We start from the raw sequence: 18,726 nt of genomic DNA, 5'->3' as shown, positions 1-18,726 counted from the left end.
CCAGCCTGGCTGCCCCAATTATTCTCACTCCAATAGACTTTGCAAATCTTCCTTTATACACTTCCTAGGGATATCCTCATGAAAGGTGGAATTCAGGAGTCACTGGCTTCAGGACCCAGTGTGTTTCCTGATAGTAACAACCCCGCACCTCACCTCAACAGAGAGAATCTGCATGGCCCATCATCAGGATTGAGCTCCTACCCTGATCATTCCTCTGAATTCCCTCCTTTCCCTCCATCTCTCTTTCCTTTGGGTGTTAAATTCTGTCCCCAGGATTTCTCTCAAGACAATCATGCCTCATCCACGTGCTTTCATCCCCATTTCAAGGTCTTCACTGGTCTCGTCTGGGCTCTTTTTTCTCATGCCATGAGAATGCAAGTTTCACCCTTGCACTTTTATGAGAATTGTTGTATCCATGACACTACTCACGGTCCCAAGCAAGCTGGTAGTCTGTGCACTCAGAGAATCTAAGTGTGGCTTCTCTCCTCTTTCCCAGGTTTCTCATTTTCTCTTCTCCTTTGCTGTCCTTCCATCAGCAATCTCAAGACCTGTCCTAGGTAATCTTTTCCTTGTCATTTCCCCAACCTCCTTTCCCCAGGCCCGAGAAGGATGGGGCAGCAACTGGAATGGACGCTGTCTGCTTCTACCACCCTAATCCCAAAAGACCTGGGCTGGACAGAGAGCAGCTGTACTGGGAGCTGAGCCAGCTGACCCACAGCATCACTGAGCTGGGCCCCTACACCCTGGACAGGGACAGTCTCTGTGTCAATGGTGAGCAGCTGTGATGTGGTTGGAGGCTCTTCCTCTCTGATGGGCAACTCTACTCCCTGGCTTGAGGTCACACTCACTGCCTGGCCATTGAAAGCTTGACCATGTTGTCTATATTTGATAGTTGACATCAGAATGTCATGGTTTCTTCTTTATGTTGGAGACTGGGTCTACCCTCAGGGTTTTCTTCCCTGATGTGAGGGCCCTGATAGAAAACCTCCAGCAGCCCCGGTTCCATTTCACCAGGGTAGCCCTGACCCCTATTTTGTTATCCACCTCTACCTTAACCTTACTCAGGTTACTCCCTCTTTCTGTGCAGGTTTCACCCATCAGAACTCTGTGCCTACCACCAGTAGTGAGTATTCAACTGATAATCTCATGCCCCTGATTCTACACAAAGCGGAGCAGGAGCTGACCCTCCTCTTTATAAATCCATGGCTCCTCTTCTTAAGAGAAGGAGCTGGGAAGGCAGGAGTGATTCATCTTCCCTTCTGTCCCAGCTACAAACTGATCTAGGTCAAACCCCATATGCATCAAGTTTCATAATAGTCATACCTGCTGCCATTTCTGCCATGAGGGTACTTCCTGCTTTCACTGATGAGAGCTTCTTCTCAGCTCCTGGGACTTCCACAGTGTACCAGGCAACCACTGGGACTCCATCCTCCCTCCCCGGCCACACAGGTGAGCACCAGTCAATGATACCAGTCGATGGTGAGTGTCTGCATCTCTGTCATTTTCATGCAAATTAAGATGAAAATCATAGCAAATCAAATCTAGTGTTGCTGATGCAACCAACACACTTTATTGAGCACCTACTCTGTGCCAGGCCCATGGAATGTGGCAGGGAATACAAAAGACATAAAAATGTCTTCCTTCAGAGAGCTTATATTCTTGTGATGATGAGGATGATAAGGGTGGCAGTGATGATGATGGTGGTGGAGATGGAGATGATGATGATATGATGGAGAAGACTATAAAGATGGCGATGCTGCTGATGATGTTGGTGATGGTGGTGGTGATTATGGTGATGGTGATTATGAAGATGGTGATGAAGATGATGGTGATAATGGTGGTGCTGGTTATAACAGGAATGATGATGTGATGGTGGTGATGTGATGATTGTGGTGATGATAGTGGTGATGTTTGAGATGATTGTGGTGATGATGATGATTGCCAATGATGATTGTGGTGTTGACAATTAGGATAATGAAGATGATGATGATGATGATGATGATGATGATTGTGTTGGTGGTTATCCTGGTAATGATAATATTATGATGCTGCTCGTGGTAATGATGCTGATTATGATCACTGTGGTGGTGATGGTGATGAGGATGGTGGTAGTGGTGGTGCTGATGTTGATGGCAATGAAAGTGATGATAGCCATGGCGACAACTATGGTTATGTTGCTGATGAAGGTGGCAATAACAGAGGTAAAAAATAACATCTGACATTATTGAGCACTGAATCTGCACCAAGAGCTATGTTTACCATCTAATTACAATTATGTAATATGCTTCTTTGTGAAAAACTTCTATCATTGTGGTAAAGAGAGGCATGAAAATCTTTTATTTTTCATTCACATTAAATGCTGTAGAATACATTAAAAAATAAGTCTATTGTGGCCGGGTGCAGTAGCTCACGCCTGTAATCCCAGCACTTTGGGAGGCCGAGGCAAGCAGATCACAAGGTCAGGAAATCAAGATCATACTGGCTAACATGGCGAAACCCCATCTCTACTAAAAATACAAAAAATTAGCCAGGCGTGGTGGTATGCGCCTGTATACCCAGCTACTTGGGAGGCTGAGGCAGGAGAATCGCTTCAACCTGGGAGGCAGAGGTTGCAGTGTGCCGATATTGTACCACTTCACTTCAGCCTGGGCTACAGAGTGAGACATCATCTCAAAAAATAAAAAATAAAAAATAAATATGTTGCAAACTGTTATATATTTCTCTACTTTTGAACACAGTGTTTATTTCCCAACCTGTTTACAGCCCCTGGCCCTCTCCTGATACCATTCACCCTCAACTTTACCATCACCAACCTGCATTATGAGAAAAACATGCAACACCCTGGTTCCAGGAAGTTCAACACCACGGAGAGGGTTCTACAGGGTCTGGTAAGAGCTCCACCACCTTACCAGTCCTGCTTATATCACCCACACCAGGGCCATGGAAGATCTCGCCCACCACTCCTTGGCCCCAGAGATGCAAGCCCCCCCTAGTGATGCCAGCCTCTCCTACCACATGTCTGCCCCATCCCTCCACCTCAGCCCACCCACTCACCTCCCTCCCCATCCCCAACAGCTCAAGCCCTTGTTCAAGAACACCAGTGTTGGCCCTCTGTACTCTGGCTGCAGACTGACCTTGCTCAGGTGAGACCTTAGAATTTCCAGCTTGGCTTCCCCAGTTGTTCCCAGGCCCAAAGAGTTTGCTCACCTTCCTTCCTGCCCTACCAAGGGATGGCCTCAGCAGAGATGGAATTCAGGAGGCACTGGCTCCAGAACAAATTTGTCTCTTGATTCTACCACCTCCCACATCAACTGACAAATTCTTTAGAGTGCATCAGCAGGACTGATCCCTTACTGTCATCACCTCTCTAAATTCCCTCCACCTCCCTTTCCTCCAGCTGTTAAACTCTGTTCCCAGAATTTATCTCCAAACAAACATGCCTCATCTGCTTGCTTTCACCCCTAATTCTTGTTCTTCCCCTGTCTCAGGACTGAGCTCTTCTTTCCCGATTGCTTTGAGAATGTAGGTTGCACCTTGTGATTTCATGAAAATCCTTGCATCCGTGACTCTGCTCACAGTCCCAGGCTGGCAGGGGGTTGAAGCACTCAGAGAATCAAAATGTGGCTTCCCTCACTTCTGTACCAGGCTTCTTAATTCCTCTGGCCCCTTCCTGTCCTTCACCCAGTAAGCTCAGAACCCCTCCCTAGGCAATCCATTTATTGCCATTCCCCACTCTTAACCTCCCCAGACCTGAGAAGGATGGGGCAGCCACTGGAGTGGACACCATCTGTACCCATCGCCTTGATCCCACCGATCCTGGACTGGACAAAGAGCGGCTATACTGGGAGCTGAGCCAGCTGACCAACAGCATCACAGAGCTGGGCCCCTACACCCTGGACAGGGACAGTCTCTATGTCAATGGTGAGCAGCTGTGATGTGATTGGAGTCTCTTCCTCCTAGCTGGGTTGACTCTATTGTCTGTCCTGAGGTCACGTGCCCTGTCTGACCATTGAGGGTTTGATGATGTGCTCTATATGTGATGATTGAAGTTTCAACTTCATGGTTTCATCTTCATCTTGCACGGATATCACCCTCAAGGCCTTCTTCCCCCATGTGAGGGTGGTGGTGAAGAATCAGAATGACCATGCATCATGAAACTTTCCTCATTGCGCTAGGGTAACCCTTATCCCTATTTGGTCTGACCTCTCCTTAACACTTACCCACTCTCCTCCCTCCTTCTCTCTGCAGGCTTCAACCCTCAGAGCTCTGTGCCAACCACCAGCAGTGAGTATTTTACTGATGTTCCAGTCCCCCCAATCCTACACCAAACAGGGCAGGGGCTGACCTTACCTCTTATCCCCTTATGTCCTCTTCATGAGGGAAAAGGCTGGGAGGGCACAAATTATTCCCTTTCCCCTGTGCCCTAGCTCCATAAAGAGGTTCAGCTCAAACCTCAAATGCAGCAGGGCCCATAATAGTATTACCTGCTGGCATTTCTGCCATAATGGTACTTGCTGCTTTCACTGATGAGAGCTTCTTCTCAGCTCCTGGGACCTCCACAGTGCACCTGGCAACCTCTGGGACTCCATCCTCCCTCCCCGGCCACACAGGTGAGCACCAGTCAGTCAATGATACCAGTCGATGGTGAGTGTCTGCATCTCTGTCATTTTCATGCAAATTAAGATGAAAATCATAGCAAATCAAATCTAGTGTTGCTGATGCAACCAACACACTTTATTGAGCACCTGCTCTGTGCCAGGCCCATGGAATATGGCAGGGAATACAAAAGAGATAAAAATGTCTTCCTTCAGAGAGCTTATATTCTTGTGATGATGAGGATGATAAGGGTGGCAGTGATGATGATGGTGGTGGAGATGGAGATGATGATGATATGATGGAGATGACTATAAAGATGGCGATGCTGCTGATGATGTTGGTGATGGTGGTGGTGATTATGGTGATGGTGATTATGAAGATGGTGATGAAGATGATGGTGATAATGGTGGTGCTGGTTATAACAGGAATGATGATGTGATGGTGGTGATGTGATGATTATAGTGATGATAGTGGTGATGTTTGAGATGATTGTGGTGATGATGATGATTGCCAATGATGATTGTGGTGTTGACAATTAGGATAATGAAGATGATGATGATGATGATGATGATTGTGTTGGTGGTTATCCTGGTAATGATAATATTATGATGGTGCTGGCGGTAGTGATGCTGATTATGATCACTGTGGTGGTGATGGTGATGAGGATGGTGGTAATGGTGGTGCTGATGTTGATGGCAATGAAAGTGATGATGTCCATGGCGACAACTATGGTTACGTTGCTGACGAAGGTGGCAATAACAGAGGTAAAAAATAACATCTGACATTATTGAGTACTAAATCTGCACCAAGCACTATGTTCACCATCTAATTACAATTATATAATATGCTTCTTTATGGAAAACTTCTATCATTTTAGCCAAGAGAGGCATGAAAATCTTTTATTTTTTATCCACATTAAATGCTGTTGGCATATGTTCAAAAATAAGTCTATTGCAAACTGTTATATATTTCTCTACTTTTGAGCATAGTGTTTATTTCCCAATCCATTTACAGCCCCTGTCCCTCTCTTGATACCATTCACCCTCAACTTTACCATCACCAACCTGCATTATGAAGAAAACATGCAACACCCTGGTTCCAGGAAGTTCAACACCACGGAGAGGGTTCTGCAGGGTCTGGTAAGAGCTCCACCACCTTACCAGTCCCGCTTATATCACCCACGCCAGGGCCATGGAAGATCTCACCCACCACTCCTTGGCCCCAGAGATGCCAGCCCCACCTAGTGATGCCAGCCCCTCCTACCTCATGTCTGCCCCGTCCCTCCACCTCATCCCACCCACTCACCTCTCTCCCCTTCCTCTACAGCTCAAGCCCTTGTTCAAGAGCACCACTGTTGGCCCTCTGTACTCTGGCTGCAGACAGACCTTGCTCAGGTGAGACCTTAGAATTTCCAGCTTGGCTTCCCCAATTGTTCCCAGGCCCAAAGAGTTTGCTCACCTTCTTTCCTGCCCTACCCACATCAACTGACAAATTCTTCGGAGTCCATCAGCAGGATTGATCCCTTACCCATCACCCCTCTAAATTCCCTCCACCTCCCTTTCCTCCAGTTGTTAAACTCTGTTCCCAGAATTTCTCTCCAAACATGCCTCATCTACTTGCTTTCACCCCTAATTCTTGTTCTTCCCCTGTCTCAGGACTGAACTCTTCTTTCCCCATTGCTCTGAGAATGCAGGTTGCACCTTGTGATTTCATGAAAATCCTTGCACCCATGACTCTGCTCACAGTCCCAAGCTGGCAGGGAGTCAAAGCACTCAAGGAATCAAAGTGTGGCTTCTCTCACTTCTGTACCAGGCTTCTTAATTCCTCTGGCCCCTTCCTGTCCTTCACCCAGTAAGCTCAGAACCCCTCCCTAGGCAATCCACTTAATGCCATTCCCCACTCTTACCCTCCCCAGACCTGAGAAGGATGGAGCAGCCACTGGAGTGGACGCCATCTGCACCCTCCGCCTTGATCCCACCGGTCCTGTACTGGACAGAGAGCGGCTATACTGGGAGCTGAGCCAGCTGACCAACAGCATTACAGAGCTGGGCCCCTACACCCTGGACAGGGACAGTCTCTATGTCAATGGTGAGCAGCCGTGATGTGGTTGGAGGCTCTTCCTCCTAGCTGGGCAGATGCTACTGTCTGTCCTGAGGTCACATGCCCTTTCTGACCATTGAGGGTTTGATGATGTGCTCTATATGTGATGATTGAAGTTTCAACTTCATGGTTTCATCTTCATCTTGCACGGATTTCACCCTCAAGGCCTTCTTCCCCCATGTGCGGGTGCTGGTAAGGGATCTCAATGACCATGCATCATGAAACTTTCCTCATTGCACTAGGGTAACCCTGACCCCTATTTGGTCTGACCTCTCCTTAACCCTTACCCACTCTCCTCCCTCCCTCTCTCTGCAGGATTCACCCATCAGAGCTCTGTGCCAACCACCAGTAGTGAGTATTTTACTGATGTTCCAGTCCCCCTAATCCTACACCAAGCAGGGCAGGAGCTGACCTTATCTCTTATCCCCTTACGTCCTCTTCTTGTGGGAAAAGGCTTGGAGGGCACAATTTATTTCCTTTCCCCTGTGTCTTAGCTTCATAGAAAGGCTCAGCTCAAACCTCAAATGCAGTGGGGCCCGTAATAGTTTTACCTGCTGGCATTTCCACCATGAGAGGGTTTGCTGCTTTCAGTAATGAGGGCTTATTCTCAGTTCCTGGGACCTCTGCAGTGCACCTGGAAACCTCTGGGACTCCAGCCTCCCTCCCTGGCCACACAGGTGAGCACCAGTCAATGGCACCTCTGTTGGATCATGCCTGAGCATGCCAACATCTCTGCCATTATTGACTCAAATAAAGATGGAAAGTAATGGTAAATCTAGTGACGGTAAGTCAACTCCCAAACTTTAATGCCCGGGGATACAGCAGGGAACAGAAAAGAGATAAAATAACTGCATTCAGAGAGCTTATATTTCTGTGATGATGATGATTAAGTGGGTGTTGGTGATGATAATGGTGATGACAGTGGTGATGATGATGATGACTGTGATGATGATGATGGTAATGGTGATGCTGATGATAGTGGTGGTAATGAGAAAGACAAGAATAATGGTGGTGATGAGGATGATGGTGATGATGATGATAGTAGAAACAAAGAGAATAGATAATTTTTGGCAATATTGAGCACTGAATATGCATCAAGAGCTATGCTCAGTATTTACCTACTATTGTATGCTTTCTACAAAATTCTATCACTTTAAATGCTGCATATGGTTTTTTGTTTGTTTGTTTTGTTTTTTTGAGACAGAGTCTCACTCTGTCGCCAGGCTGGAGTGCAGTGGTGCGATCTGAGCTCATTGCAACCTCCACCTCGTGGGTTCAAGTGATTCTTGTGCCTCAGCCCCCCAAATATCTGGGATTACAGACGTGCCACCACACCCAGCTCATTTTTGTATTTTTTTTTTTAAGTAAAGACGGGTTTACTTTGTTTTCATCATGTTGGCCAGGATGGTCTTGATCTCCCAACCTTGTGATCCACCTGCCTTGGCCTCCCAGAGTGCTGGGATTGCAGGTGTGATAAATTCTGCATGTGTTTAAAAATAAGTCCATTGCAATATCATATTTTTCCTACTTTTGAACATAGTGTTTACTTCCCACTCCCACTGCAGCCCCTGGCCCTCTCCTGGTGCCATTCACCCTCAACTTCACTATCACCAACCTACAGTATGAGGAGGACATGTGTCACCCTGGTTCCAGGAAGTTCAACACCACAGAGAGAGTCCTGCAGGGTCTGGTGAGAGCCCTACCATTTTGCCAGTCCCACCTACATCATCTATGCCAGGGCCACGGAGATCTCACCCACCATTCCTGGGTCCCAGAGATACAAGCCCTGCCCACTGATGCCAGCCCCTTCTACCTTATGTCTGCCACGCCCCTACACTTCAGCTCTCCCATTCACCTCCCTCTCCCTCCTCTGCAGCTCAAGCCCTTGTTCAAGAGCACCAGTGTCGGCCCTCTGTACTCTGGCTGCAGACTGACCTTTCTCAGGTGAGACCTTAGAGGAGCCAGCCTACCTTCTCCAATTGTTCCTAGTCCCAAGAAGTTTGGACAACTTCCTTCCTGCCCTCCCTGGGGGTGCCCTCAGCACTGGTGGAATCCAGGAGGCAGTGGCTCCAGGACCAAGGTGTCCCTGATAGTAACATCTCTCCACTCAACAGTGATGCTGCAGAGCTCATCAGCAGGATAGGGCCCCTACCCTGGTCATCCCTCTAAATTCCCTCCTTCCCCACCGCCTCCCTTTCCTGCAGATAATAAACTCTACAACCAGCATTTCTTTCAAACACAAACATGCCTCATCCACTTGCTTTGATCCCCAGTTCCAGCTCTTCACCTGTCTCAAGTCTGAGTTCTCCTGTCCCCATCCCCTGAGAATAGAGGATCCGCTTTATAATGTTACAAATATTTTTGTGTCCATGATTCTGCTCACAGACCCAGGCTGGCTGGGAGTTGGTGCACTCACAGAATCTATGTGTAGCTTCTCACCTTTGTACCGTTTCCTCTGGCCCCTGCCTGTCCTTCCCTCAGGAATCTCAGGACCTCTTCCTAGGCAATCCATTTATTGTCATTCCCCTCACTTATCCTCCTCAGGCCTGAGAAACACGGGGCAGCCACTGGCGTGGACACCATCTGCACTCACCGCTTTGACCCTCTAAACCCTGGACTGGACAGAGAGCAGCTATACTGGGAGCTAAGCAAACTGACCCATGGCATCACTGAGCTGGGCCCCTACCTCCTGGACAGAGGCAGTCTCTATGTCAATGGTGAGTGCCTGTGATGTGGTTGCAGGCTTTTCCTTCTTGATGAGTGGCCTCTACTCTCTGGCTTGAGGTCACAATTCCTGCCTCACTATTGTAGGCGCAGCCACTTTGTCTTTTTGTGATTGCTGACATCTAAACTTCAGGGTTTCTTCTTCATCTTGCACTGAGTTATATCTTCAGCATCTTCCTCCTTGATGTGAGGTGGTAATAGAGACTCTCCAATGGCCTTTGTTCCATGAAACTCCTTCCATTGAACCAGGGTACCATGACCCCTATTTGGTCACCCACCTCTCCTTTGACTCTTATTCACTATTCTTCCTCTCTCTCTCTGCAGGTTTCACCCATCGGAACTTTGTGCCCATCACCAGCAGTGAGTATTCAACTGACATTCCAGTGCCCCCAATCCTACATTAAACAGGGCAGGACCTGAACCCACTTCATATGCCTTTCTGTTATTTTGATGAGCAAAGGATCTGGATGGGCACAAGTTATTCCTTTTACCCTGTGCCCCAGGGAGAGACCCAGCTCCAACCCCACATACAGCAAAGCCCATAAATAGTCTTACCTACTGGCATTTCTGCCATGAGAGAGCTTGCTGCTTTCACTGATGAGGTCTTTCCCTCAGCTCCTGGGACCTCCACAGTATACCTAGGAACCTCTGAAAATCCATCCTCCCTACCTAGACCCATAGGTAAGTACCAGTCAAAGGCACCTCTGTTACAGCATGACTGGTGAGCAGCAACATGTCTACCATTATTTACTCAAATAAATGTAAAAATCATAGTAAATCTAGTGATGGTGCGTCAACCTACAAATGTTATTGAGCACCTCCTCTGTGCCAGACCCTAGGGATACAGCAAGTATACAAAACAGATAAAAGTCTCTGCCATCAGAGAGCTTATATTCTTGTGATGATGACTGTGGCGGGTGGTGATGATGATCGTGGTGGTGGTTTTGATGATGATGGTGATGCTTATGGTAGCAATGATGATAATGATGATGAAGGTGGTGAGGATGATGACAGGTGAGGATGAGGATGAAGGTGGGGGTTATGATGATAATGATGATGTGTTGAGTGTGATAAATGATAGTGCTGGTGGTCATGATGGAGATGATCATTGTGGTGGTCATGGAAGTGATGGTGACAACGATGATGGTGTGGGTGACAATGATGGTGATGGTGATGATGATGGTTCTGGTGCTGGTGGTGATGATGGAGATTATCATGGTGGTGGTGGTGGCAGTAATGATGACAATTATGGTGTGGGTGACAATGATGGTGATGATGATGATGACAGTGGGGATTATCCTGGTGATGATGATGGCGGTGATGATGGCAGTAATGATGGTGATGATGATGACTATGGTGGTGGTGATGGGGATTATCATGGTGATGATGGTGGCAGTGATGATGACAGTAATGATGGTGATGATCATGATGATGGTGGCGATGGTTGTGCTGGTGGTGATTGTGGGGATTATTACGGTGGTGGTGGTGGCAATGATGATGACAATAATGATGCTGTAGGTGACAATGATGGTGATTATGATGGCAGTATCAAAGGTAAGGGATAACATGACATTGTTGAGCAATGAACATACAGTGAAAGCTAGGCTTAGCATCCAACTGATATGATATAGTATGTGTTTTTTTAAATTCTATCATTATAGTTAAGGGAGGGATCAAAAATCTTCATTTTGTCCATCTCATTTAATGCTGTGTATATTTAAAAATAATTCTATTGCAAACCCTTAATTTCCCTACTTCTGAACATAGTGTTTGTTTCTCACTCCCACTACAGTGCCTGGCCCTCCCCTGGTGCCATTCACCCTCAACTTCACCATCACCAACTTGCAGTATGAGGAGGCCATGCGACACCCTGGCTCCAGGAAGTTCAATACCACAGAGAGGGTCCTACAGGGTCTGGTGAGAGTCCAACCCATCTAACTCAGCCTGGCCCACCTTACCAGATTCCACCTGCATCACCCATGCCAGGGATATAGAAGAAGATCCAATGTGAACCACCTTTGACCCCGAGTCACAAACCCTACCCACTGGTGTGAGCCCCACCCACCTATCTCATTTCTGCCCTGCCCCTCCTCATCAGCCCTCCCAATCACCTCCCTCTCCCTCCTCCACAGCTCGGGCCCTTGTTCAAGAATACCAGTATCGGCCCTCTGTACTCCAGCTGCAGACTGACCTTGCTCAGGTGAGACCTTAGAATAGCCAATCAGGGCTTACCCAAGTGTTCCCAGGCCCCAGAAGCATCCTTCTTGCCCTCCCTGTGAACGTCCTCAGCAGAAGTGGGATTCAGTTGACAGTGGCTTCAAGAAAGAATGTGCCTCCTGATCCTAGCACTTCCCCACTCAAGTGACAGATTCCGCAGAGCCCATCATCAAGATTGGATTCTTACTCCATTCATCCTTCTTAATACCTTCCATTCCCCCATATAACTTTAAAATTCTGTTCCCAAGGTCTCCCTTAAGAGAAAGGTGGCTTTTTCACTTGCTTTTATCTCTGATTCTACCTCTTCACTTGTCTCAAATCTGAGCTCTCCTGTCTTTGTGCTATCAAACTGCAGGTTTCACCTTGCAATTTCATAAATACTCTTGTGTCCATGACTCTGCTCCCAGTCCAAGGCTGGCTGGGAGTTGGTGCATTTAGAGAAATTAACTGTGGCTTCTCACCTCTCTCCCAGGCTTCTCATTTCCTCTCTCCCCTCCCTGTCCTTCCCTCAGGAATCTCAGGACCCGTTCCTGGGCAATCCTTTCATTGTCACCCCCCCACCCCACCTAACCTCCTCAGGCCAGAGAAGGACAAGGCAGCCACCAGAGTGGATGCCATCTGTACCCACCGCCCTGACCCTCAAAGCCCTGGACTGAACAGAGAGCAGCTGTACTGGGAGCTGAGCCAGCTGACCCACGGCATCACTGAGCTGGGCCCCTACACCCTGGACAGAGACAGTCTCTATGTCAATGGTGAGCAGCTTTGATGTGGTTGGAGTCTCTTCCTCCTTGCTGGGCTGCCCCTCCTCTCTGGCTTGAAGTCACACTTCTCATCTGGCTATTGAAGGCTCAGCCATGTTGTCTGTATGTGGTGGCTAAGGTCAAAACCTCATGGTTTCTTTTTCATCTCAGACTGAATTTACCCTCAGGATCTGCTTTCTAAATCTGAGGGTGCTGATGGAGACTCTTCAATGGCCCATGTTCTGGGAAATTCCTTCTGTTGCATCAGGGTACCCCACCACTCCCTTAACACTTACCCACTCTTCCCTCCATCTCAATGCAGATTTCACCCATCAGAGCTCCATGATGACCACCAGAAGTGAGTATTAACTGATGTTCCAGTGCTCCTGATCCTACACCATAAAGGGCAGGAGCTTACGTCTCCTTCTATGCCCCTATATCCTCTTCATGAGGGAAGGAACTGAGAGAGCACAAGTTATTCCCCTTTCCCTCTGGCCCAGCTCCAGATGGAGATACTGCCCCACATGCAGCAAGGGCCATAAATACTCCTACCTGCTGGTGTTTCTGCCATGAGAGGGTTTGCTGCTTTCACTAATACAGCAAACCTTCTCCTCAGCTCCTGATACCTCCACAATGTACCTGGCAACCTCGAGAACTCCAGCCTCCCTGTCTGGACCCACGAGTGAGTACCATTCAGTGCCATCTCTATTACAGCATGCCTGAGGAGTGTCAACGTCTCTGCCATTTTCTTTTCCTTGTTTTTTTTTGTTTTTTGTTTTTTGAGACAGAGTCTTGCTCTGTCACCCAGGCTAGAATGCAATGGCGTGATCTCAGCCCACTGCAACCTCTGCCTCCTAGGTTCAAGCGATTCTCCTGCCTCCACCTCCTGAGTAGCTGGGATTACAGGTGCATGCCACCACACCCAGCTAATTTTTATATTTTTAGTAGAGATGGAGCTTCACCATGTTGGTCAAGCTGATCTCGAACTCCTGACCTCATGATCTGTCTGCCTTGGCCCCCCAAAGTGCTGGGATTACAGGCATGAGCCACCACACCTGGCCTACAACTCTGCCATTTTCACTCAAATAAAAATGAAAAGTCCTGGTGAATCTAGTGATGACAAGTCAACCAACAAATTTTGTTGAGCGTCTGGCTTCTTCGGGGCCCTAGGGATAAGACAGGGAACACAAAAGAAATACAAATCTCTGTCCTCAGGAAAGTTATATTGTTGTGATGATGATGATAATGATGGGGTGGTGGACATGATGACAACAATGATGGTGTTGCTGATGATGTTGGTGATGATGATGATGATGGTGGTGGTGATGATTAAGGGAAGAATGATAGTGGTGGTGGTGATGTGATGGTTCTGATGATAATTGACAATGTGATCGTGATGTTGACAATGAGGATAATGATGGTGGTGATGATGATAATGATAATGATGATGGAGGTGGTGATGGTGGTTATGATGGTAAGAATGATATGATAATGGTGTTAGTGACCATGTGCTAGTGCTGATTATATGGATGATGATGGTTGTGGTGCTGGTGGTGTAATGATGATGATGGGTGGGGATCATAGAGATTATGGTGGTCATGGTTTTAGTGCTGATGCTGGTGGTGATGACAATAATGATAGCGATGGTCACAGTGTTGCTGATGTTGATGATGATCATGGTGTTGGCAAATGTAGTAGATAATGTCTAGTAGTATGGAATACTGAATATGCACCAAGAGCCATGCTTAGCATCTAACTACTATTATTTAGTATGCTCTATGAAAACTATCTACCATTACAGTGAAGGGTAGTGTGAAAACCTTTTATTTTGTCACTTTAAATCATGTTGCATATGTTTAGAAACAATTCTATCACAAATTCTTAAGTGTTAGCCTACTTTTGAACACTGTTTATTTCCCATCTTCACTATAGCCACCAGCCCTCTCCTGGTGCTATTCACAATTAACTTTACCATCACTAACCTGTGGTATGAGGAGAACATGCATCACCCTGGCTCTAGAAAGTTTAACACCACAGAGAGAGTCCTTCAGGGTCTGGTAAGAGCCCCACATACCTCATTCTATCCCACTCACCATGTTTAGTCCTGCCCACCTCACCTATTGCAGAGCATGGAAGATCTCACCTACCTCATCTTGCCCCCAGATATGCATGCCCTAACCACTGATGCCAGCCCCACCAACTGTTGCCAGCCCTGCCCACCTCCCTTCTACCACACCCCTATGACTTCAGTCCTCCCACTTACCTCCATCTCCCTCCTCCACAGCTCAGGCCTGTGTTCAAGAACACCAGTGTTGGCCCTCTGTACTCTGGCTGCAGACTGGCCTTGCTCAGGTGAGAACTGAGAACACCCAGTCTGACTGATCTGAGCAGTTTGACCTGCTTCCCTTCTGCACTCCCTGGAGATGTCTGTAGCACAGGTGGAATCCAGGAGGCAGTGGCTCTAAGACCAATGTGCTTCCTGATCCTACTACCTCCCACCTCAACTGAGAGATGCAGAGCCCATCAGCAAGACTGAGCTTCTACCTTGGTCATCTCTCTGAATTCCCTCCTTTCCCCTACCTGCCTTTCCACAAGTTGTTAAATTCTGTTCCCAGGATTTCTCCCAAGAAAAACATGCCTCATCCACTTGCTTTCATCCCCAAGCCTAGCTCTTCACCTGTCTCAAGTATGAGTTCTCCTTACCCCATGCTACAAGAATGCAGTTTCCACTTTGCAATTTTATAAAAATCCTTGCATCCACGATTCTGCTCATAGCTGCTGAGAGTCAGTGCACTCAGAGAATGGAAGTATGGCTTCTCACTTCTCTACCAGGCTTCTCATTTCCTCTGGCCCCCTCCTGTCCTGCCCCGTGGGATCTCAGAACCCCTCCCTAGACAATCCATGTATTGTCTTTCCCCAATCTTGCCCTCTCCAGGCCCAAGAAGGATGGGGCAGCCACCAAAGTGGATGCCATCTGCACCTACCGCCCTGATCCCAAAAGCCCTGGACTGGACAGAGAGCAGCTATACTGGGAGCTGAGCCAGCTGACCCACAGCATCACTGAGCTGGGCCCCTACACCCTGGACAGGGACAGTCTCTATGTCAATGGTGAGTAGCTGTGATGTGGTTGGAGTCTCCTTGCTGGGAAGCCTCTACTCTCTGCCTTGAGGTCACACTCCCTGCCTGGCTGTTGAATGCTCATCCATGTTGTCTCTATGTGATGGCTGAGGTTGGAACTTCATGGTTTCTATTTCATCTTGGACTGAGTTCATCCTCAGGATCTGCTTTCTGGATCTGAGGGTGCTGATAGAGAATCTTCAATGGCTCGTGTTCTGGGAAATTTCTTCCATTGCACCAGGGTACCCTGACCCCTATATAGTTCCCCACCACTCCCTTAACCCTTACCCACCCTCTTCCCTCCCTCTCTATGCAGGTTTCACACAGCGGAGCTCTGTGCCCACCACTAGCAGTGAGTATCCACTGATTTCCAGTGCTCCTGATCCTACACCGTGCAGGGCAAGAACTCACCCCTCCTCACATGCCCCTATGTCCTCTATGGGCAAAGGAGCTGGGACAGCACAAGTTACTCCCTTTCCCTTCTGGCCCAAGTCTCTTCAGAGAGAGACCCAGCTCAAGCCCCACATGCTGCAAGGTCCATAAATACTCCTACCTGCTGGCATTTCTGTCATGAGAGGGTTCGACACTTTCACTAATGAGGCCTTCTCCTCAGCTCCTGGGACCTCCACAGTGGACCTGGGAACATCTGGGACTCCAGTTTCTAAACCTGGTCCCTCGGGTAAGTACAAATCAATCGCATCTCTGTTAGAGCATGCCTGATGACTGTCAACATCTCTGCCATTTTCGCTTAAATAAAGATAAAAAAATCCTAGTGAATCTACGGATGAGGAGTCATCTAACAAACTTAATTGAGTGCCTAGTTTCTGCAGGGCTCTAGGGATAAGGAAGGGGACACAAAACAGTTAAAAATATCTGCTGCAAGAAAGCTTGTTTTATTGTGAGGGTGATGGGGGTTGTTGGTGGTGAAGTTACTGCAGATGATGACAATAAGAATGGTGATGCTGGTGATGATGATGGCGATAAGGATTATAATTATGAAGATGGTGGTGATGATGATGATGGTGGTGGCAGGGGTTATGATGGTGATGCTGTGATGATGATGACAATGGTGGTGGTGATTATGGGAAGGATGCTAGTGGTGTTGGCGATGGTGGTAATTTTGGTAGTGATTGACAATAGTAATGACGATGTTGACAACAAGAATGATGATGATGGTAGTGGTGGTGGTTATGATGGTAATCATGTGATGATGATGAGGGCAGTTGTAGGGGTGATTATGGGAAGAATGATGGTGGTAAGGGTGGTGGTGGTTGTGGTAGTGATTGACAGTAGTGATTGTGATGGTTACAATGAAGATAGTGATGATTATAATGATGATGGTTGTGATGGTGGTTGTGGTGATGAGAATAATGATGATATGATAATGGTGTTGGTAATCATGGTGCTGGTAATCATGATGCAAATGATGATGATTGTGGTGGTGGTGATGATGATGATGATGGTAGTGGGGGTGCTAGAGTCATCCCCACCACAGTTTTGGTCACGATTTTGGTGCTGCTGTGGGTGGTGCTGATGCTGGTGGTGATGACAATGATAGGGTCACAGTGTTGGTGACATTGATGATGACAATGGTAATAATAAAGGTGACAGATAATATTTAGTATTATAGAACTCTGAATATGCACCAAGAGGTATGCTAACTACTACTATTATTTAGTAGGCTTTGTTAGAAATTTCTATCGTTATATTCAAGGAACACATGGAAACTTTTTATACTATTCTCTCTTTAAATCCTGTTGCATATGTTTAGAAGTAGGCCTTTTGGAAATGTATAAAGTTCTCCACTTTTGAACATGTTGTTTCTTTCCCACCTCCACGACAGCTGCCAGCCCTCTCCTGATGCCGTTCACTCTCAACTTCACCATCACCAACCTGCAGTATGAGGAGAACATGCAGCACCCTGGCTCCAGGAAGTTCAACACCACGGAGAGGGTCCTTCAGGGCCTGGTAAGAGCCCCGCCCATCTCACTCTGCCCAGTTCACCTTGTCTAGTCCCACCTGTCTCACTCATGGCAGGCCACGGAAGAAGATCTCACTCACCTCCCCTCACACCCAGAGACATGAGCCCCCATCCACTGATTCCAGGCCCGCCTACTGGTGCCAGCCCCAATGACTAGTCCCCTGCCCCTACCCCCTCAGCCATCCTACTCACCTCCCTCTCCCTCCCCCACAGCTCAGGTCCCTGTTCAAGAGCACCAGTGTTGGCCCTCTGTACTCTGGCTGCAGACTGACTTTGCTCAGGTGAGAACTTAGAATTGCCAATCTGTCTGCCCCAATTGTTCCCAGTCTCCATGAGTTTGGACTTCTTTTTTCCTGCCCTCTCTGTGGTTATTCTCATCAAAGATGGAACTCAAGGAACAGTGGCTCCAAGACTAACCTGTCTCCCAATATTACCACTGCCCCCTGCCATCCCACCCAAATTGACTGAGAGTTTCCACAGGGTCCATCAGCAGGATTGGACTTCCACCCTCTTTTCTCCCCACCTCCCCTGCCTTTAGGTGTTAAATTCTCTAACTAAGATTTCTCTCAAGACAAACATGCCTCATTCACTTGTTTAATTCCCAATTCCAGCTTGTCACCTGTCTCAAGTCTAGGCTCTCCTGTCCTCATGCCATGAGAATGCAAGAGCCACACTGCAATGTTAGAAAAATTCTTTTATCCACAAGTATGCTCACCGTCCCAAGCTGGACAGTAGTCAGTGAACTCAGAGAATCTAAGTGTGGCTTCTCATCTGTGTATCAGGCTTCTCATTTCCTGTGGTCCCTTCCTGTCCTTCACTCAGCAATCTTGGGACTCCTCCCTAGATAAAACTTTATTATTATTCCCCTCACCTCCCCTCTCCAGGCCTGAGAAGGATGGGACAGCCACTGGAGTTGACGCTGTCTGCACCCACCACCCTGACCCCAAAAGCCCTAGGCTGGACAGAGAGCAGCTGTATTGGGAGCTGAGCCAGCTGACCCACAATATCACTGAGCTGGGCCCCTATGCCCTGGACAACGACAGCCTCTTTGTCAATGGTGAGCAATTGTGATGTGGTTGGAGTTTCTTCTTCCTTGCTGAGCAGGCCTCTACTCTCTGTCTTGAGGTCACTCTTCCTGCCTGGCCATTGAAGTCTTGGACATGTTTTCTGTATTTGATGATTGATATGACCTTCACGGTTTCTTCTTCATCTTGTACTGGAGATCTTCATCCTCAGGACCTTCTTCCCTGA

The 18,726-nt window shown here is 47.7% G+C and overlaps 1 protein-coding gene across 1 annotated transcript in view; it reads left to right on the top strand.

The window, feature by feature from the left end:
- MUC16 (mucin 16, cell surface associated) overlaps positions 1-18,726 on the top strand; it is a 91,447-nt gene that overhangs the window by 35,955 nt on the left and 36,766 nt on the right. Inside the window, exons 37-66 of the mRNA XM_063719903.1 lie at positions 599-771; positions 1,088-1,123; positions 1,384-1,449; positions 2,764-2,888; positions 3,076-3,143; positions 3,749-3,921; positions 4,249-4,284; positions 5,611-5,735; positions 5,923-5,990; positions 6,512-6,684; positions 7,012-7,047; positions 7,308-7,373; positions 8,262-8,386; positions 8,573-8,640; positions 9,241-9,413; positions 9,745-9,780; positions 10,036-10,101; positions 11,213-11,337; positions 11,553-11,620; positions 12,217-12,389; positions 12,700-12,735; positions 12,994-13,059; positions 14,310-14,434; positions 14,662-14,729; positions 15,313-15,485; positions 15,811-15,846; positions 16,108-16,173; positions 17,338-17,462; positions 17,689-17,756; positions 18,360-18,532. Coding sequence (XP_063575973.1) covers positions 599-771; positions 1,088-1,123; positions 1,384-1,449; positions 2,764-2,888; positions 3,076-3,143; positions 3,749-3,921; positions 4,249-4,284; positions 5,611-5,735; positions 5,923-5,990; positions 6,512-6,684; positions 7,012-7,047; positions 7,308-7,373; positions 8,262-8,386; positions 8,573-8,640; positions 9,241-9,413; positions 9,745-9,780; positions 10,036-10,101; positions 11,213-11,337; positions 11,553-11,620; positions 12,217-12,389; positions 12,700-12,735; positions 12,994-13,059; positions 14,310-14,434; positions 14,662-14,729; positions 15,313-15,485; positions 15,811-15,846; positions 16,108-16,173; positions 17,338-17,462; positions 17,689-17,756; positions 18,360-18,532 — 2,915 coding nt within the window. The remainder of the gene's footprint in view (positions 1-598; positions 772-1,087; positions 1,124-1,383; positions 1,450-2,763; positions 2,889-3,075; positions 3,144-3,748; positions 3,922-4,248; positions 4,285-5,610; positions 5,736-5,922; positions 5,991-6,511; positions 6,685-7,011; positions 7,048-7,307; positions 7,374-8,261; positions 8,387-8,572; positions 8,641-9,240; positions 9,414-9,744; positions 9,781-10,035; positions 10,102-11,212; positions 11,338-11,552; positions 11,621-12,216; positions 12,390-12,699; positions 12,736-12,993; positions 13,060-14,309; positions 14,435-14,661; positions 14,730-15,312; positions 15,486-15,810; positions 15,847-16,107; positions 16,174-17,337; positions 17,463-17,688; positions 17,757-18,359; positions 18,533-18,726) is intronic.

This window comes from Pongo abelii, chromosome 20 (assembly GCF_028885655.2).
Source record: "Pongo abelii isolate AG06213 chromosome 20, NHGRI_mPonAbe1-v2.0_pri, whole genome shotgun sequence".
Lineage (NCBI taxonomy): Eukaryota > Metazoa > Chordata > Mammalia > Primates > Hominidae > Pongo > Pongo abelii.
The sequence above is the reverse complement of the archived record's forward strand: the minus strand, read 5'-3'. Positions and strand labels throughout refer to the sequence as shown.